The 22,162-nt window shown below is 43.0% G+C and overlaps 1 protein-coding gene across 1 annotated transcript in view; it reads left to right on the top strand.

Annotated features, from left to right (window-relative positions):
* Positions 1 to 3,135: 3,135 nt before the first annotated feature.
* The window catches only part of yjefn3 (YjeF N-terminal domain containing 3), a 40,428-nt gene continuing 21,401 nt past the window's right edge, over positions 3,136 to 22,162 (top strand). The window contains exon 1 of the mRNA XM_076727049.1: positions 3,136 to 3,516. Coding sequence (XP_076583164.1) covers positions 3,449 to 3,516 — 68 coding nt within the window. The 5' untranslated portion in view covers positions 3,136 to 3,448. The remainder of the gene's footprint in view (positions 3,517 to 22,162) is intronic.

The raw sequence follows: 22,162 nt of genomic DNA, 5'->3' as shown, positions 1-22,162 counted from the left end.
ACTTCTTAGTCTTTAACATTAAGGTGTGTATGATTTACGTCAGGTCCTTGAATCGAGCTAACTATGCCTTTCACGTGAGCTCTAGTGCATTTTTATCAGGTCGCAGCAGCACAGGATAAGCTAGTGAAGTACAATATGTCCTACATTCAACATGGGGAATTCCCGTCGCTCATGGAGTTATTTTATTAACCATGTGCTGTTTTCTTTAATTTCGCTCACTGGGGTGGTCCAGTCTCTCTAACCCTGCCCCTTAGCGGTGGCTGTGCTCAGACATGTCTGTGGCCTGTTGGAAACTGCCACAAAATCAAAGATTAAAGATATTAGAATATGGATGTGTTGAATTTAAGCAGTAAAACAGGGGAAAATGTTTGTAAATATTTTAAAATATGGCTGTTTTGCAAGCAATATGTTAAAAAAAAAAATGCAAACCCTAGAGGCTGACCACCACAGCAGTTATTTTCTCAGTATCCTGTATCTGTCCCATTTTTAATCGTTTTCACATTGAAACAATAGTGATGATCATCTCGTCGCTATGGAATTCCAAACCTGGAGTCTGGCTGCCCTGTTGGTTTTGTGTCCTGTATCCAGAGTGCACTTCTTAGCTCACTGATTATTTTCAGGCTCCATGCTGAAAGATGGTGCACTGCATTAGGTAACTGGGCATCAGTTGAAGTTTATCCCTCCCTACTCGGGGTATCATCACTGTACATTTGGGTTTCATTTAGGATGGCGCAGCGATGCAGTGTGCACATTTTGCTGATAGAAATACAAGCATACAAAGTTTAATTTAAATCGCCCAAGATTTTGTATTTCTGTCTCAAAGTAGCATCGGAAGTCTTCCAGGTTGTCTGTACATTCCTGACAGGCAGAAGGTAGCAGCCCGCGTCTTGTGGATGCAAAATAAGCAACCTGGAACGAGCCCATCATTTTGTGCCCTGCTAAGTGTAACCCTGTGCTGTCCTGACTACTGCCTGCTGCTGCTGCTGCTGTTTGACAACAATATCACCATTCCGTTTGTTTGGGGTCGAAGCGCTGTGATTCGCAGCGCAGCCCCAATGGAAAAGAAAACAGTGTATGAGAAATATTTGTTTTGTTTTTTTTTGGAATTTTTTTCTGCTCTATCAAATAATAATAAAACTAATTTTAACCCCTCGTTCGCGGCTGCTTTGCCTGTTCATTTGTGATGTTCACGTACAGTCGTGTAGAAGTGATGATCCGTTAGTTGATCAGACGTTCTCTCGTTCCAGCCTCTCCTGTCCGCGGATTTGCTGTTTTTCTTTGTTTTATATCATGAAGTGAACATCTTCCCTAAAATAATGGCTAGTTTTAGTTTAAAGCACAGTTGCTTTGTTCACTGGCCTCAAAGACATTGGAGGTGAATACACACACACACACACACACACACACACACACAAGACCCTGTGTGAGTCTGTGTATTTATATGTACACACACGTTGATTAAATGTATATTTATATATTTGAATAACCTCAGTTGCTTGATTTGATGTCTGTAAAACTTGTTCAATACTGAGATTTTGTAGTGATTGGAATAATTGCATTACACTTGTTCTGGACTTTACACACAGCAGTTGCTGTTTTCACATCTGTTACGTCGACCTCATGCACTCAAGCGTCTGCATACGTCAGCGTACACAGAAAGCGGCTTCCTTTCCAGCAGTTACATCACCAGTCTGTGAAGCAAAATGGAAGAAAACCACAGAGAAAGAGTCTCACTGATTAAATGACGTGACCGTTATCTCACTAAAATAGCTTCTAACAAAACCAAAAATTCAAAATGTTTCATTTTCTCCCACTGGGGTTTGGATCAAAGAGCACAAACCAGCAGGTTCTGGATTCAAACCACTAAACCCGTCTCAAAACAACACTTAACCGTACGTATGCCCATAACAACTGGATTTCGTCCCACATTGCTTCCACTGACACTGCGGTCCTGAGGGGTCTCTCAACAGCAAGCCTGGACAGGAGGAACACGCTGAGCGACCAGTAATGTAAGTCCATCTCAATTTACTAATTTTAAACAGTTCAGTTCTACACTTTGCATTGTTTGCACCCCTTAATGGTAAATGTTCACATTGTAGATGCAACATGTTCGTCCAGCCAGGGTTTTCAGCGAACAGCTGCTGCTAATTCTGTCGTCACATCCTCCAGTGCATGACCTTTTCTGTCATCATGATTATTTCTCAGTGTATGGTTTGACTACAGTGACTCTGTTGCCTTAAACTGCAATAGCAGTGTGTAACCCCGAGGTGGCAGAATACACCAGCAGTCCATAGCAGCTGTGTTAGTGCTCAGTTGTTCTCGCAGGAATCCAATCTGTCGGGTACGTTTGTGTAATGCAATAGAAAAACAAACACTTGCTAATGTTTGATATAAGAGCACAGACTTGGCGGTGTTTGCTGAGCTGTAAGTGGGTGGTCATGAACTCTGCAGTCAGAGCGAGCTGGACGGAGGGACGGGGGGAGGGTGGGAGGGAGAGACCTTTACAGAAGAAAGTGAGCTATTGTTAATCACCACGACCCACTTATGGGCTTCATTCCTTGGCAGCTGCAGGTTCTCCCCGTGATACTTCTGTCCTTCCAGTGTGTGTGTGTGTGTGTGTGTGTGTGTGTGTGTGTGTGTGTGTCTTATACTGTATATTTACATCTTGTTTTTCTTCCCTCATGTTTGCCCTAAATCCATATGATCAAATCTGCATGAATCAAAGTCCTTTGGGGACATCGTGGTTGTGTTCATCTCATCCATCTGTTTGTGTTGGAGCTACACATCCCTGCTATGTATGTGCTCAGGTAGTGTTGTGTTAGTGTGTCAGCTGTGGGGGTGGGCTTCATTTACCTTTCACTGTTTACTGTGATTCACAGAGCAGTCAAGTGTTTCCTCGCTCTGATGCTTGCTCTAGATCCTACGCCAAGGGATCCTGAACCACCGAAGACTATGCATGAAGGTCTGTGCATCTGTTTGTGTGTATTTGGAGGGGTTGCACTCCGGATGACTGAACAGCTATGATCGCAGCAGCCTGAGCCAATCAGCCGGCAGGCACCATCCCTCCTGATTCTTAATTGGCTGGATTTCCCGGTGAGCGCAGCTGACACACAGAGCCAGTTGGTTTTAGGAGAGAATAAGCCGGTGCCACAGTGGGAAAGAGACGGAGACGAGAGGCAGAGATACAGAAAGGCAAGACTCAGAGAGAGTGTGTAGCAGCCAGTAATTACCTTCCAGCGTCTGAACCAATCAACAGCCATTGAGGGAGAGAGAGCGAGAGAGAGAGACAGAGGGGGGAAGCCCATTTAGATTCTCAGTCTATTCCCAGGCAAGAGGTAGACAGAGTGTTTATTGAATCCGAGTCAGAGAGAAGGAGCGGAAGTGTTTTCCTTGGAGCGGCACAGCTCTTCCTTTCTTACATTTGCCGAGTCGTGCTGGGTGAAAACAGATGGACAAGATGAACCACAGCTCAGCTGAGGCAGAAGCTGAAACCATAGAACCACTGCGTTACCTCAGGTAGGCACCTGCTCCTCCTCTCACCTCTGTTCTGTTGCTCCTCTGCTGCTCCTTCTTCTCTTCTTTTTCGGTGCCGCTCTTCTGTTTGTTTTAGTGAAGTGCTCTCAAATCGATGCAGAGAAGGAGACAGACTGTGGCTCGATTAGAGAGAAGAGGGGACATCCAGATCTCCTTGTCGGACCCGAGAGAAGTCTTCACGTGAGACTTTGAGAGTACGCTCATCTGGCAGCCTGTTTGAATCAGAGCAAGCTTTTGAAAGGAAAACAGAGGGGAGGGAATAATAAGATATCAATTATTTAAGTTGACTTGCTTGCCAAATGCCACATGAATACCAGTACTGATGAAGATGATGGTAATGATGATGATATCTCAGCGCCCCCCAAGAAACTCCTACTCTGCCGGTCTTGAATTTTCCTCATTGCTCTTTTCCCACTCCGCTGAAGCCTCAAATTGAATTACAAATATCAGCTGTTATTGGATTAGGGGGCCCATGTTTAATTAGGCATTATCAGGTCACATATTACCCCAAGCTGAGCATATTATGATCCAGTATCTTTGTGGATGAGACGGGTAATCAGTTTCTGATGCAGTCGGACGTGAGCGTGGGGTGTTTATGCCCCTGGCTGCCTCTCAACACAAAAACTAGAATTTGAGAAACAAAGAGAGAGGCACTTAATGTGCTTGGCGTTTTGTTTCCCGACATTTGTACAGTCAAGTACAGGTAAGCGGATTTCTCAACCTTTGACACACACACATGCACACACTCTGTTGCAGATTAACAGCTGCCGTGCGATCCTAAGTTTGGTCCCCTCAATTAAAGAGGAACTCCATTTATTTTACCCATCAGAGTGTGTTTGCAGGAGTGCCGCTGCACGTGTGAAAGAAGTCGTATGAAGCATTTTGTGGCTCCAGAAGGAGCTGGTCGAGTCCGATATATTTCCCTAAGTGATGCCACTTGATTCCAGCAGGCTGGGGCTGAAGTGAGGATGAAGAAAATCTGAGGGTGTTGAGTTAAGAGAGAACTGAGCTTAGCAGACGTGTGGCACACTCCTCGCCTCTGCTCCAACAGCTTGAGGCAACATTTCCTGGTACCAGCACAGCACACCTGAAGCTCTGACAGAAGTATCTGTGGTTGAGTGGCATTGTGGGTAATGGGGGAGCCAGGTTTTGTCATGGAGGAAGTGTACTTACACTTAAACACAACATAACACATTGATTTTTAAACTTAAATCATTGGAGTCCTCCTTTAACTATAAGAAACATTTGGTGTTTCTCCCACATCACCTTTAAATTCTGTGCTGCACTACATGTATGAAGCCATGCACACACACACACACAGAGTACATATTGTAATAAAGACAAGGTATTCATTTCCATAGTGCGATGGCAGGATTTCAGTGTGAATGCCTGAACGATTTGTGGCCTCGCTGTCTTTGTCCCTGCTTAATCTACTGTAAAATGAGCGTGTTGTCACTCAGGAGGAAACGTCACTGTTGCTTTTCTTCCTTCAGCTCAGTTCAAATAGGATGATGCGCTTAATATAGCCCAGACAGATGGTTTAATCTTATCTTTGATCATTTATCTATAGATAAGCCTGAGATTGATTTCGCAATGTGAGTGTACATATGGTGCCCAAAGACGTCTTCATTCAGCATGCTGTATCTCCTCTGTGACTCACAGTCATTTCCACTGATTTGCTCCATCTGACATCCATCTATTCACTGTCTCCATGTTATCGCACCGTCAGTCAGTTCATGCACCTAAATTTTAAGTGTATGCTCTGAGCCTTTTTTTATTTTTCTCAGTAGCACATGTAATTACACTCTTTCCACTGACGGCATTAACATTCTTCTCCATGTGTGTTGACATCTGAGCGGCTGAGGTTCACCCGAGAGACTTCACCTCAGACTCTCAGATCTCTGCAGCTTGATTGGGGCTGACTGGGAGTTAATTAAGACAGTCAATTAAAGCCGCCATATACTACTGCAGGGGGAACTGATTATACACCCACAGTCATCATCAGGGTCCATGTATGTGCATGTGTACTTCTTAGATTAACCTCTAGTTCACATTTCATTTGAAAATGATAAATAGATATTTATCCACTGTTGCTGCCAATCAAGCTAACGGCCGACAAGCAGCTGTTAAAGCGACGTCTTTAAGCAGAGGCTTGGTGAGGATATTGTGAAGAAAGGAAAATTAGACGGTGATAATTACTGTCTGGAAGAGTAAGGTGATTTATGTAGCCAAACATGCATCCACGGGAGATAATATTAGCCCGGAGACACTGTTGTGATAAAGCTGTTCAATGATCTGATATAATTATATAGAAATTGTACTTGGCAGAGGCAAGCAGAAAGCCATTAGCTTAATGCATGAAATTCTCAGTACATGACAGTCGTGCTGTTTTAGTGTGATAACGGTCGTGACTGCAGAAAGCTCCAGAATAACACACTGAATAAACTAACACAGACACATAATGCAATATGGAATGCACACTAATTCTTAAAAAAAAACCAAAAAAAAAACCAAACAATAAAAATCAACAATAAAAATGAAATTCACCCCAACCCACAAACGTTTGCAGCAAGTAGAAGTAGCCCTACATTAGAGCGCAGGTATCGCTGAGGCACTTGAAATACCTGTGGCGATAGATAGCCTGTAAATGTTGGCAGGGGTCCAGCTTGGAACTGGCACAGTCTCTGGTTTCCGCTGATCACCTCTCAAAGTTTGGGCTTTGTGTATGATTTATTTGGGGAGAATACAATAGTTTTGCTTCTGTTTCTAAAAAGGTCAGGGCTGCTTCTCGTCTCCATCAATAGTTGTTTTGTTATATCTTCTCTTTTCCTGTCAAATAACAACAAATAACCAGCAGGAGAGGACTGAAAATATCTGAGTACAAACATCTGAGCCACTCTGATTTTAGAAACAGTGGCAATTACTTCCAGGAGTGACTTAATTTGATTCTCTACCAGCACAATATCACTTTTTCTTCTTAAATAAAGGATTTAAACTTGATTATTTCAATGATGCTTTGTTGAGTACAATTAGACTCTCCTCTCCCCCTCCTCCTCCTGAATGTTCCGGCTCTTTCGTCCACCTTTCCCCTTTTGCCCGTCAGACTAGATGCTTCGGGCTCACACAGGGAAATCTTAGACTGAGGTATAATTGTCTACCCTTCCATTGGCTACTCTGCCTACCTGTCTGTCTGAGCTGCTGCCAGTGTGACAAGCTGTCTGACTTTACCTGCCGTCATGTCTCTCCTACCTTGGCAACCTTGCATATTGCGTTTATTGTCATTTCTTTGGCTTGCCTCTCTCCGTTCAGCTCCCTGCCGCCAGTTCCTATGTTGGCATCTCCATTTGTCTGTGTGACAGCTCAGGCATTTATTTATATGCCAAATGTACCACTGAGGCAGAGGGGTGGAGATGCAGTGAGGGAAAAAGGAGGGGAGAGATGATTTTCTACCGCTGCCGTGTGTGGCCATAATTTCCCTCCTCCATTAAAGTCAGATTAGCTGTAAGAGTTCCCCATTTACCATGTTTGAAAGGGGATTGTGTTGGGAGAGAGGGTTCGATGGGAGGCGGAGCAGGATGATGCTTTGGTTTCAAGTCAATTAAAGGATCCAGACTAAGTCCGATATTTCTGATCTGTGCGTCATAAATAGCATTGTGTAGCTGTAAAGTGAGAGCTAACAGAATTAAAGGAGCGAGCAGACACCTCTAAGTGCGTCCAGACAAAATGATTTAGTTACTTGAGTTACTTGAGTCTTCAGACATGCTAGCAGCTCTGTGAGGCTAAATGCTACCTTGAGCATGTTGACATGCTCCCAACAACAACAATGCTAACTAAATGCTCGTATTTAGCAGATATAATGTTTGAGTAGTTCCACATGTTATGTTAGCATGCTAACATTTGCTAAATAGCACTAAAACACAAACAACAGCTGAGGCTGATGGGAGTGTCTTACTGTGGTGTTTTATTGGTATTTGAAACTGATAGATTTCAGCGCTGGAACGACCCCACGAGAAAACACAAGAGGCTATAACACGCTAGCAGCTCTGTGAGGCTGTACTTGAGCTAAATGCTAACATCAGAGTGCTAACATTGCTAGCATGTTGGTGTTCAGCAGGTATGATGTTTATCATGTTCATCATCTTAGTTTAGCTTGTTAGCCAAACATTTGCTGATTAGCATGTGACGTAAAGTACAGCTGAGGCCAATGGGAATGTCTGTACAGGTATTTATTGGACAAATTACAATTAAGACCTGATGATGGCGCTAGATGAGAAGTTAAGGGAACAACAGAATTCATCCTGAGAGGGAAATTTAATTAAACTTCATGGAAATCCATTCACTATCAATCTGAAAATCAAAGATGTGAACTTCATGGTCACCCTAAAGGAAAAGTTAGGCAATCCCCAAAATCAGAGGGCTTCGTCCTCTGGGAACCATGAATATATGAACAAAATTTCATGACAATGCATTTAATAGTTATTGGGATATTTGGGTCTGGACCAAAGCAGTGGACCAACCAACTAACAGACCAATTTTACCACCCTCAGAGCCACGCTGCTAATGCAGCTTAAAAACAACCAATTTTACTGAAGTTGTTTGACACAGCAGCTCTGAGGAGAACGTACAGCAGCTTTCAGGCTAATGGGAAGTGAGAAAATGAGAGAAAAAAGCAGGGACTTGGTGTTTCTAGTTTTTATTTGATGAACCAAGTCTCGGAGCTCTCTTTCACCCAACGTTTGACGGCTCTTGTTTTGCATTTACTTGACCAATCCAAAGCAGGAAACCCTGCTGAATCAGGTTTAAATTAGTCTCCAGGCAGCAGCCTTTGTTCTTGAAGAACACGAGAGAGTCACTGAGGAAGGACGAGCCGAGGCTGTGCCCTGCTCATTATGTCCACATTATGAATCATTTGAAGGATTTCTGTGGGTATTAGGGGGACGCAGGAGAGGAAATACTATTCTCCCCAAAGCGTCCCATTTTGTTTTACATAAGATTTCCAGACCGACTGAGAAAGACAGGTTGGTTCGAGGAGCGATGAGAGCGGAGAGGTGAAACACTCAGTGCCGATTGAGATGACGTGATGAGTCTGGCTTATTTATTACTCAACAGCAGCACTGTGTTTGCATGTGAATACATGAAGATGAATAAGTGAGAGACAGAGACCATCTATCCGTCCTTCCCTGCAGAGGTAATTGCAAGTCATTTGTTCTTTGGCAGGACGTAATAGGATCAGAACATGTCAATTATTTAAGTGCTTTTATGTCCTACACACGACCTTCGGATTGTGAGGACGTGTGTGTTATTGTAATGGGGAAGGAGCATACAGACAGAGACACAGCCGGCTACTTTGATGCGAAAGCTGGACTTTAATCAGTTACCTCCTTCACAGCTCTGACAGTTTGCTTTATGTTGGCCTAGATAATGATGACAGAACTAGAGGAAGAAACTGTGTGCGAGTGTGGGCGCCGGTGCAAATTAGACCCTTGACTAAATAAGACGCAACTCAGGACGTCTTGTCCCAGAAAAACTGACCCTCCAACAAAATAAAATAGAATAAAAAATAAAGAAATAAATCTCCGTCCTCCTCATCGCTCATCCTCACGTTCTTTCTGCCTCTGTTGAGGCTTCTCTACCCCCCCAAGTCTCCCCTTTGAAACACTGGACTCTGTCATCATGCTGCTGCTCCTATTTTATGCACACACACAAAAAAAATGGAGGTGGTTACAGTGGAGGCCTGCTCAGGGGAATCCACAGTCCCCTGAGGGGTCTTCTAATAAAAACACAGCTCATGTATTATTCCTCCTTTACCGTCATGATTAAGCACAAACTGCAACAGAGACAGAAAGAGTTACATGCTCGCGTCACAGAAAACCCCCAATCCTTCATCTCAAAAATGCGTACGTGAAGCTGTTTGTGAGAGTGTGTGTGTGTGTGTGTGTGTTAGATTGATTTGACAGGACTGAACTGAGCAGTGGTGTCTCTTTGGTGGCAGCTGAATGTACTCAAGCGTAACTCAACCTTTCATTTAAATGCCTCCAGGCCCCCTCACTGCAAAATTCTCATCAAATGTGCACACCTACATACAGAGTAGTGACAGTAAAAGGTAACAAATGACTGCCTGGAAGGCAGGGAAACATATTTGTAAATGTAAAAATCTATACTGATGTTTAGGGCTATAATACAAACAAACAGATGATGAAGGCTGTGATTCTTCAGTGATGTTTTGTGTGTTTCAACCTGAGCTGGACAGGTAGCGAACATGCTCTGCTTGTTATGTGAAGCGAGCAGCAAATAACACTTTTATGCACAGCCAAAATGACAAAATTCAACTTCCCTGCTCTGCAGTGCAGGAATTATTATTAGAGACAGGCCATTATTTCATTTGACGTGTTCACAATGTGCCTCAATTAGTTAAAGTTAATTAAACTACTTTGCAGCTTAAGTTTCATCTCATTATCTTACAAGGTATTTTAGGCGTTTTGATATTGCAGGTGAGACATATTATTGGATTTTCTCTGCTTGTTCTTCTACATTTCTTCGCCTTAGTTTTATTTTTGGCTTGCCTCTTCACATCCACCACTTTCACATCCGTATTTTCTTCTGCAATTCTTTCATGACTTAGTCTACGTCACCTGTCACCGTTAAACAAAATGCATTTTTTTTAAAACAAATGAGTGAAAAACAATCACTTCCAGGCTTTCATCTAAAGTGTTGGTTATAAGCGTCCATTTAACTTTTCTAGGACAACTCTGTGGTTCCATTTTGCCCCAGTTACACACAGTTTCCATTACAATGGAGGATTGTGACATTTTGGGTGCATTCATCTCTGTTTTTGTTTTGGGTTTTGTTGGTATGACTGAACTATTGTCGAGCAGCCTGTTCATTAAACTGCTCCTTTTTCCTCCCATTGAATGAAATCAGTGAAGGAGATGTTATTTTGAACAGTACGAATGATGGCCATGACTATGAAAGATTAAGCTTTGAAAAACAAGTGTTTTCTTTGAAGCAGCTCTCTGTCTCTTAAAGCGTGACTGACTTTCATCTTAAAATATTATTAGGTTTAATTTTAGAAATCACAAGAATCCACTATCAGCTCTAAACTGTTGCCATTCCACATGACATTACATGCATGATGACAGCTTCAGATATCCAGAAAGACTTTTGATCCAGTCACAGTGTGTGTGAGTGTGTGAGCTCTTGTGCATGTGTGGGATGAACGTGCTGATATTTATACCGGCTTTAATGTGTGCAGACAGGATGCATTGTCATCGTGGGCGAGCGTTTGTGGGATATTTTGTTTACCGAGCTGCATTTAGAAAGCTGACAGGCATGAGAGAGCGATGAAAGGAGGGAGAGGTATTACGGTGTGTCCCTGTGTGTATATGTGTGTATAGTTTAGCTTTTAAAAATTAGGTATTGTCGCCCTCTTCAGCCGCTTCCATTACAGTAATAATGGTTGGATTTCCACAAGAACACTTGAACTGGCTTTGCTGAAATTTCTCCTTCAGATCTCATCACAGACTCTAATACAGGCTCATACCAAAGCTAGGCTGGATTGTTGTGCGTATGATTCAAAAAAACAACTTTTATTTATTCCTTGGTTCCTGTGGTTTTCAGCTGCTGGTATTGTCAGTCTGTTCCTCTGTAAGCATCTGTATGTTCGTCCTTTTGTCCTCAGAAAACAAAACAAAACCACATTTTGCAGTTAAAGAAAAACACCTCAAACAACTGGGAGATGTATTGTGCAGCTCTATATAAAATAATCTTCTCTGCCATACCTCTGAAAAGTCATTAGTGCCCTATATCCAGCATGAGCATCTATCATGTTTTGCATTATTGATTTCAAGTGTGGGTTGACGTGAACAATTGATTGTTAGAATTGCTCATTGGCTTTGTTCTCAAACCCCTGGCTGAGCTGTGTCCACATGGGTCCAAGCGTTTCCTTTTGAGTGGCTTTTAAGCAAACAGGAGTAATCCATCACAACCTTTCAAGAGAGTAGTGTCAGGACCATCAAGCCGAAAGACTTATGTAGCCTAAAGATTCATTTATTCTGAGATTCCTGCAGTCGTGTCAGTCAGCGTAAATCATCTGATATTTTCCCAGTGACAATTTCGTTCCTTGAGTCCTTGATGTAGGTCATGAGTAGACTTTATACTTAAGAGTTAGAAATATAAAGAGTTAGATAATTTTAGTCTCTATCTATCCTGAGCTAATGTTTGCCACTAAAGAACCATGGTAATGAAGGATGTGTCATCAGCGGAGGCTGCTGCACAATGCATGATGGAAGTAAAGAGTAGTAGCAAGACTTGGGTTTCATCAGCAGACTACTACACACTCTTTCTTTCTAATGATTTCTCACTTGACTTCTCCAACCTCTCTTTCCAACCTATTGAATGTGACACATCCATTCATTCATAGTTCACACTTCAGGTCAAAGAAAACCTGTTAAAGTCCAGCTTGGAACCAACTTTTCAGGTTCTGAACCAATTTATTTTTGGTAGAAATGCTCCCAAAAGGAGTATGACAGTATGGATATTCATGCAAACTTAGTTAGTTAAATCAGATTTTAAAACCCAGTAGGGGTCAGCAGGCATATTAGCTTGCTAGTGGTAGCTAGCGCATATTAATGGGAGTTAGTGATAGTCAGGGCTGGATTTGGCTGCATTAAAAAAACAAATGCTGCCCTAAATTAGAGGCCACATGACCCTTGTCTTGCAGGTTGTAACCGTCTGTCAAGATGAAGCTACCAGGCCACAGTGTTTCAGCCTGTTTCTGTCTGTCTTTTTGGATTTTCTTGTTCCAGTTTATGTCCCTTCAGATCCGTTAGGGAATTGACTTGGTAACCAACCTCTGTGTTTCAGTAAACTTTGTTTTTACTCCTTCTAATGATTTTAGGAGTTGAGTTTTTGGGTCCAAATTACACAGAGCATCTTACTTGCATACGTGTCAGTATCCTCTATGAGATATCTTTATACCTTATTGTTTCATTGTCATAGGAATGAAATGAACCACAGAGGAGTCACAGTGGCAAAAGGCCCTGAAATCCTTTTAAACAGCATCTTCTTGGGAGATCCCTCCAGTGTGAAGCGGGGGTGGGCCGGGGATCCCCCTCCCATTCTGTCATGTCCTGGAACATCTCTAGAGGAAGGTGCTGAGGGCTGCCATGTCAACACCTCTCAGCAGCAGCTTGAGATGATTTTAAAAACCATTCAGCTCCTTCACATCTCGAGTCTGATGATCTTTTTTTCAACAAGGTTCTTAATTTAAATGCCAACAATTTAATGCCATTCGTTCCTTAACAAACATCATTTCTCTCAAATGGCTCATATTGTCTTTCCTTTCACAAAGACGCTTCTTTAATTTCTAACCCTTCAGCAGTTTTTACCCTGTGGGTGACTTGCTGACAGGGGTCAGAGCTATTCTGAGGAATGTGACAACAAAGGGAAGTGTTCTTATGGTGACAGAATGGGAGCGAAGCCCACCGGCCATTGGCCTCCAGTCGTCTCTACTGGGAGACGGAGAAAGATACAGATGGTCCAGAACGGAGAGAGGGGAGGCGGGGAGGAAGAAAAAAGAGTGGGTGAGGACCAGTGCGCTGATAATCAGATCCAGAGGGGGGTGGTGTCTTAGCACTCACTTTTCTTTCAGCCATTACCACTTGTCACTCAAGTCGGTTTTGTGCTAGTTGCCATAGAAACTAACCCCAGCTACACCCCCAGCGAGTCGCTGCCTGTCTGACTGAGACACGGACAGGTGATTTTTTTTTTTTTAAAGGCCTTTGCAGGGACGCAGCGCTCGAGCAAAACCTGTTGGCTCATTGAGCAGATTTTCATCACAGAGACGCTGCCGTGTGAGCGCGTTTGAGCTTTCCGTTTAGAGATCCCACGTCCATAAATTCTCAATCCTTGCTGGATTTTTCTGTCTGTGTATGCGTTTGTGTCCTTGCGAGTGTAAGAAGGCGACATCCAGTGCTTGTCAGGTATTGCATCTAGAATTTGAGTGTGTGCCACTGCTTGCAGGCAGGAAGGCTTTCCCAATTTCCAGTAATTGGGTTCACTGTCTCGCTCTGCTGAGCCTTGATTGTGGTTCTGTTTTGTTTTCCATTGGAGGAAGACTGTCGCTGAATTCTGATTATGTAAATGACTTGTCTTTCATATGGCTCTTTGTTGTTGTTGTCAACCTCCCTATTCGCTGATGGATTATATAAATCGAAATTAAAGCTGGCTGTTGAAAGTCGAGGGAATGCTCATAGCGAGAACAAGCGTGTACAAATTTAATTATCTTAATGGTACTTTTACTTGTGTGTTGATTATAAGGTAAAACAGAATGTCATAATAAAGCAGAGACTTCTGGCTGCTTATCATCCAAAGCACCTCTACACCGTCCCACAACACATTTTTAATCAAATAACTTAGACAATATAAAATCTAATCGTTCTTATACTCGCCTGAAAACGTAGATATATTAAACATTTTGTGTTCTTCTCTGCATGACAGCTAACAATGCCTCTCAGCCCAGGCTACCAATGCTAAGATCTATTTTTCAGTCTTTTTCTGGTATTCATAATTAGATGAGGTGCTGGGGAATTCTTGCCTCCTGGATGCTTTGATGGACAGACTCCCTGGTGGCCTGATAGCCAGCGGTTAATGGTGATGCTGAGAGAGACATGCAGTGAAAAAGAAAGCAACCTGGAGAGGCAGACAGAGGAATCAACAGACAATCAGCTAAATGTGTACGCAGAGGGCGCCGATCAAACCCCTCGAGAGGAGAGGAGCGGGGGGAGAAAATGTGAGGAGCACAGGCGCTGGGAGACGGACGGGAGCTGTGGCTTTGTCTTCTGTTTTTTGAAATCTGCTTGTATATATTGGATTTGCTCAGCTCCCATCTATCTGTGTCTGCGTTTTCTCGCTCTCACAGCCGCACATCTAATTTCTGTGTTTGCATTATTTGATAATTGCTGGCAGACTGAGGGAGAGGCACACACGTACTTCTACAGTATTTTTTTTCACATTCCTGTCAGCTCACTGCCATTAGTAAATCTGAAGCCCAAAGGTCTGCCATAGTTGTGAGAGACAAACGGAGTGGGTGGCACTAAAATTGTCAACACTGGAGATAATTTCTCAAGAGGCTTTTTATGTAACACTGCCAAAATACCATGGAAGGAAAGAGAGGGGCGACAGAACGGGAAAAACTGAGGTTTGTCAAGCCTCCATTCAAATTTAGTGTAAATTTTAAATAGTTGTTCAGAAAACTGGCTTAAGAAAATGTGAATTAATGCATGTGTCCATCCACTACTGTTATGCAAATATTGGAGTTGGCACATCTAGGCAAACATTTGGTGGTGCTAATCCTACAGTCAGGTGGTGAAGAGGAAGAGGGCGCAGCGAGATGACATAATTAAAAGTGCGCCACTCAAACGAAGGAAAACAAGCTATAGATACCATAAAAACAGATGAATGCATGAAAATGCTCTAATTGTAACCAAAGTTCTACGAGCTGGCAGGCAACCCGGTGAAATCTGCATTTCATTTTATGCCATTCAAGATAAATTCTCCAGGCCTTTGTGGCACTTTCTGTAGTCCTTGTACCTTAATCTGGCTTTCATAAAGTGAGTCATTTGAAGAGCATAAGTTTAGGCCTTACAGCATGTGACTAACAGGCTCTAGTAGCTCAAAGAGAGCAAAGCCAATGATGCATTCCTGCTGTGACACCAACACGACACAAGACTGTGATTCTGGGTAAAATACAGCATGCCGGCTCACTTCCAATTAGTTGCACTATCCCAGGGATAACACTATCCCTCAAACACACAGTTACGATGGAGGGGCCTACCAGGCAACAGGGTAGACAAAATAATAATTTGCACCAAGGAAAACCTGAAAAAATCAGGATGTGACACAAGCAGTCAGCAAGCCACGAATCATTCCACCATCAGGAAGGTAAAGGCTAATTGCTCCTGCTGATTGTACTGATTATAGTAGAATTCTGCCCTTGTTTCAGACCTGGACCCTGGGTAGACGGAAATTTCTCCACAGTATAAATACCACCTGTCCTGATCTGAGCGCAGACCTGCAAACGCATCAGGAAATGTCCCTGAAAGTACCCCGATGTCAAGCTTTGACAGGGGAGCTTGATCTTCAGCCTCTGGGAGTGTTTCCTCTGTTATACATACTTTAGCTTCAACACACGTGCACACACTAACACACACACTGTACATGCATAATCATGGACAAACACTAATGCATTAATGCATGGATTTCCACCCCCTCCTACACTGATGTACACGCCTGCAGACATAATGAATTCAAGCTCTGTCTGTACTCGAATCAGTGAGTATTGTATGTATAGATGAGGTTCATTTTGCTCGCCTATTATCTTCAGCTCTTTGCTTTTGTTTTGATCATTAAATGCTGAAACTAAATCTCTTTGGCCTCTGTTCTGTCTCTTCTTACATTTGCTCTGTCCAGGGGATTGGCACAAATTTGGCAGAAACTATGGCAATCCAGCTGGGTTTATCAGCTGTTCCAAATATAGGATGCTTTGATGTTGACTCACTTTTCTCTATTATTACAAGCGGCGTGTTTGTGTGGATAACCAACACAGACCCTAAATAAACCAGGTCTGTTATTTATCGCCACGCTTGGTCATTCAGCTCATAGATAAAAACAGAATTATCTTTGTTTTGATGATGGTTTATAGACTAACTGTCAGTTTTTAGTTGGCTGTCCAGATTTCCTTGCAGTCTGGTAGCTTTATGTGCATATCTGCTTTCCTTAACTTCCTTACTTTCGTATGTCGGGGGGAGAAAATATGTAGTTTTAGAAGCAAATGAATAAAGTTCATTTGTAAATTTAATTTCCCTCCGTGGCACACTCCAGGTCCAGGTAATGAGACTAACCAGTCATGAGAGATTTAGTAATGATCTTCCATCTAGTTATGCATGAAAATATAAAAAAAAACTGCTGCTCTTGATGTCACTGACAGAGTATCTGTTTAATTGCTTTGAGCTGTACTGACCGTCGGCAGGAAATAAAGGTTTTGTTCTCTGGGCTGTGCTATATCTTCTTATTTAAGTCCCATAATGCAGCATGCAATTAGGATATGAAAGATTACGACATTATGAGTTGGATCAACGGTTGTATTGAAGATATAAATTAACTTTGACAGCAGTTAAAATCATCACAATGTTCGCTGTGGACGATCTTCTAATTCATGTCTCTGCAGATATTTTATTATGCTGTGCAGAGACATGAATGAAAGTCTATGAATAAAAACTAATGCCCAAATCCTTCTAATTGCTGCCAGTTGGCTATAACCGGTGGACCAAGACTGGGCTAATGTAGGTGTTTGTGTAGGCAGCAGTGACAGAAGCAGGCTCTATGTGACGGCTCCTCCTCCACGCGCAGCTCACACATCTGCACCTCCCTCTCCTCCTGCTGCTCTTGCTCTTTCACCTCCTAATCATTTTAGAGGGAGGTGAGCAAGATTGACTGAACGCACACGCTCATAAGCACCATGTGTATGTCCCAAGACTGACACACATGCACACAGATAACCAACAATTCTCATATACTGCACCCTGCCAGGCTCCCCAGGCTGCACAGCTTGTGTGACATTCTGTTCCTAATGTATGGGAAATGCCAAATGTGCATACATTACAACTAAGCCTGTCAGTGCAAAAGCCGCTGGTAGCCCGAGGTTACAGCTGCACACATGGACCTTTAACAGACAAACTTGTGTGTCAGTAGGGGGTGATGCCAAAGGGCGAAAGTTTGAGCAGCAGTTGGAATTTAATATGCATTTCTGAACTCATGTACGAGGACTGCTTGTCAGTAACACAACATGCCACAGGCGCTGGCTAATTGTTTGCATAAAACGCCAATTGACTGCGACGTTTGCATGATTGACTCACATCAGTCTCACCTTCTCAGTCTGGAGCTCAGTCTCTCCCGTTTTGTCCAAGTTCATCATAATGCCTGGCTGCTCTGCTCTCATTAGAGGCAACTCACTGGAGTATTTCTATCTCGCTCCTCAGCCGTATTTTCCTCTCCCTTCATCATATCTGCCATCAGCGTTGGTCTCTTTGCACCTCTCACACATTTCTTCCCGGCCACCTGCCACCAGAGCATTGTAAACACACCCACGCACATCCACATATGCATGCATGCTTCCACACGTGCCAACGTAGCTGCGAAAGGTCGGCCGAATGCCACTTTCAATGCGATGGCTCTCTGGTCCCTCTCATGGTTCCCCCTACTGCTGTGTTCATCAATTATACATAGCTTTCACATTGTGTGTGTGTGTGTGTTTACGCGTGCAGGTGCTCTTGTGCGAGGTTGCAGTTGTCAGAAACAAAACGATGCTTGGTGTGAGGGCTCCTGGTCAAACATTAGGGTGGGAGACACAGAGAGAAGGTGGCAGTGTAGGTTTGAGGCTGCACTTTCTCATTAATATGCTCTGGGATGTTTATATGCTGCCTGTGCTCTGTATCTAATTGCCTTTCAGCTGACCCACTTGCCTTTTCCTTATGAAAGTCTCCATAGTTTGCCCGGTGAAAGAGAAATGACTCAGGAGAGATGGGACTGGATCACACATTCACATATGGCAAATACACCCACCCACCCCCACACTCACACAGGGTGATGAGATAGGAGAGAGTGAGCAATTTATGTGAAGGGAATTCAAAGAGGCCTTGTAGAGATTTCAACAGCAGCATCATATTCTTTTTTTCTGCTCCTCTGGCGTTGCCTGGCCATTCTCTCGTCTCGCTTTTTACTGACAACGCCCCAAAATAGAGCCACAAAAGGTGCCAGCATGAGGAGACACTTGCTGATAGAATTAATGAAATGGCCCTGCCAAGTTTATATCTTAAGCTTCGCCCCCACTGCACCCCAGAACACTGAACAACAATAAAATACAATCAGCAGTCCATACTCATCGACAGAACTGGCAGGATGGTACAAGGCATGCACACCTCTTGGGCCCTCTGCGTGCCCTTCACTTGACAGCTGAACCTGCCCTGCTGCCGTGCTGAGGGAGAAACTGGCTGGGGATAAGATGCAGAGAGGGAGGGATGAAAGAGTTGCAACAGATATGCCCTGCAGGTTCAAAACATCTCAACCTCACCTGCAGCTCTCTATTTTTGGCTCAGGACAAAACAACATGGTGTCTACAGTAGATATAAACACCTTATTTGGAACCTGCAGTCCTGGACTTGTAAAGTCCACATCTGTCTGGAAAAATAGCAAATATCTATCTGGTCATAAGTCAACACCTCACAGTCACGGTCTGCTAAACTGGTCTTCTAAGAGCCACACTAATGATCTCTTTCTTGCTGCTGCCGGTGTGGGTGTTCGGGTACGAAGAGCTGAGCTCTGCTTCTCCTATGGTTTATCACAATATTCTGGTTAATCCTCTCATGCCTCTCAAGTGGTTTATTTCACATCTTTCTAACAGACTTTTACAGTCTAAATCTCTCAGAATAAGAAAAGACTTTGCACTTGGTGTCAGATCCTCAGAACTCTCCAGCAGCCTCTCCGAAGAGCTCTGATTTGGCACCTTTTGAGAATTCTTTTGAAGCTCTACTTGTGTCGAGAAAACTCGTCTCTCTGTTGCAGCTGCTAGCTGCCTTTGATGCAGCCTTGTCTGGTCTTACTGTTAAAACTGCAGTAACTGATTTTTTGCTACTCAGAACGAGATGATTAATGTACTGTATATACACGACACTGACACGGTGAACTTGTTGGCAAATTAGCTGCTTTAACACATTCAAGATGGGGCAAAACATTCATTTAGAGTCCTGTCAGCTGCTAAAATCTCTTCTGTGTTCACCAGCTAGTCGCTAAAGTCTTGTTAGTCAGTTGAAAAACGAAAAACCCACATATGCAATACTAATAAATGACAAGGTTTCCATTAAAAACAACGACAGAATGCTGTGAATGTTCTTCCCTGGAGAGGCAAATGATCTGGTTACATTGGTCCAATGCAAAAGATATACGGTCCAAAACACAAAGTTAGCCTGCAGATGTGCTAATTTTTCATGTGTTCTCCATTAAAACTTCAGTAAGAACAAAGGTGATGTGTCTCAAAATGGCCACTGCAGTCTGACCTTTCGATTGACACCTCCAACCAAATCAAGGAATCCAGTGCAAACAGGGATATTACACAAGCTATGAAATGATAAATACAGTAAATTGCCTCAATATAAAGTTATATAGCCTAAATATAAGCATAGATCCCCAAAATATGAATATAATTTACCTGAATATAAATATTCATCTTGATAAATAGAGTAAATGCCTTTTTTGGACATACAATTAGCGAAAATCTGCAAGATATTCATTTTCTGTAGTATTGTCATGAATCTTTATTAAACCTGGACTCAGGTAATGCTTCATTCTGTGTTCTCATCGTGTTTTCCAGCTAATAAGGTCATCTATAGTCATCCGCAGGCATCGATTTCCAAAACAACATTAAGGTGAAAATAAAAACCTTCTCCTTCAATGTGTTCAAACTTCTCTCACTCAAAGCCGGGAGCACTTACCGTGATTCTGCCCCCCGGGGATAAAACTTCAGAGGTTACATTTCAAGGGGACCAAAGTCATGCATGTACTTCAAATAGTTCAAACACAGCTTTCAATTAACTGTGAGTACGCCTCGGATAGACTCTCTGGGCTAATTTTACAGGAATTTATGGGATCGTAAGAGTGATGTTCTGCAGGATTATGTGTTTTAGTTATAAGCAGTTCTGTCAGGATTACTTATTGACAAGCATATCACCCACTAATCTTCATATCTGCTCTGAACGTATGTAAGAGCAAACATGTCCCTGTGCATTCTGTGCCCTTCACTTATTTTTTACATCCTTTCCCCCACCACATTTGTCCTCCTGATACATTTCCCCCTGCTCTGTTACAAGCTGTAACTAACCAGCCGTGACATGTGGAGCCAAATGGATGTAAAAGCTGTAGACAAAGGCCTCGTGGGATTATACACTGACCTGGAATACAACAAACATCATGTTATTCACTTCTAGCTGCTTTCAGCGCTCCTATCAATTCCCAGTCAACATTAGCCACATAATGATAGATCATTGACTGTGATTAAACAGTCTCGTGCTGCCACAGTGAAGCACTGTGGTCTTAGTTTACAGGCTGAAAGACAAGTATTTATTTAGCCACATGCGGCAGAGAAGGCTGCAGGAACCCTGTCCTCTTCATGGCAGGGTCTTATTAGTGTGACTTCTTCTTTTGTGCCTCGGTATGGCCGGTGGCAGTGGGCCTAATTATGCCATGTCACCTTCTCCTCCTCTGTTGCCCTTCGTGTGCTGCCTCTCCACCTTCCCCATCTGTCCTTCACTTATTTTCATTATGTTGCCATAATAGTTTCTACCTCTCTCTTACAGCTTCTTTTCCTATTTTTTCCCCATTTATTTCACTCCCCCAGAACCAAAAAGAGGTGTTTTTTCAACGTACTCAATCTGTACTGCATCACTCTCTGTTCAAGACTCATTGTTCCACCAGTGTGCATGTGTGTGACGAATAAAGGGGAATGTCTCTTCTTCTTCTTCTTCTTCATTATTGGGAAAGCTTTGAGCACCCAATTGCAATTTCTCTTCCATCATTCAAGACTGTTCTCAAGTCGATCGTCACAACAGACAGTATTCTTGATGTTTGCTGCATGTTGAAGGCCTGACTTTGTCACGTCATGATGCCACTCAGCCATACAACCCTACCTACCTCTATGTGACTACTATATTAGCACGCTTAGCGTCTGTTAGCATTCGTCAACATATGTTGTTTCCTCATCACTGTATTCGGATGCAGTGTTACGGGCATAGCACGGAGCTCGCAGTGACGATGGCCGCTGTGCGGGGCAGAAGAAGAGAAGCCAAAGGACCTGTTGACACCTGGCACTGAAATCCATCTCCGATCGATTGATCACAGCCAGACAGGAAAAATGCATTGAGAGTCCAACCAAACCCCAACCACATTTAGAGCTCACTTTGGATGCACACAACTGCACTGTTCATGTAAGGTGAAGACATCCTCTACATGGGTGCAACTTTCAATCAAATCAATCAAACACTTACATAGTCTGAGGAGACATTCATACAACTGCATGAGAAAATTATAGTCATTGAGCATCAAGCTGATCTGATGGATGCTAAAGAGGTATATGGAACTTTTTTTCCCAGCATGCTCTTTATGGGTGCTCACATTATGCTGGGAACTTTATTGCACACTAGAACAAGCAACATCACCTTCTTCTTATGAAAACTGATTCATCGTCTGCCGGCAGCAAAGACACCTAATAGAGATTTTATAGTGAAACTATCGCTACGAGCGGTCACTGGAGACAGATTTGGACATTTGTTGATGCTGTGTGAATATGAATGCAGTTCGTCTGAGGTTTTATGTAGATGTGCTATAATAATATAATATGCAGGTCAAAACAGGGTGAGAGAGACAGATCCGTTCATTACCACAGCCAAGCCAGATCTGTTTCCAAAGACAGGCTGTTCCTCCTAAAGCACAGGGCAACTAATTCATTGTTGTTATTAAACTTGAGGTCACTCAGTAACACAGATAGGTCATCAGTCTGTTCTGGCCAGCGGCTTTATAAATC

The sequence above is a fragment of the Chaetodon auriga genome, chromosome 3, assembly GCF_051107435.1.
Source record: "Chaetodon auriga isolate fChaAug3 chromosome 3, fChaAug3.hap1, whole genome shotgun sequence".
Classification (NCBI taxonomy): domain Eukaryota; kingdom Metazoa; phylum Chordata; class Actinopteri; order Chaetodontiformes; family Chaetodontidae; genus Chaetodon; species Chaetodon auriga.
Note: the sequence above shows the minus strand (reverse complement) of the source record. Positions and strands in the feature narration are given on the sequence as shown.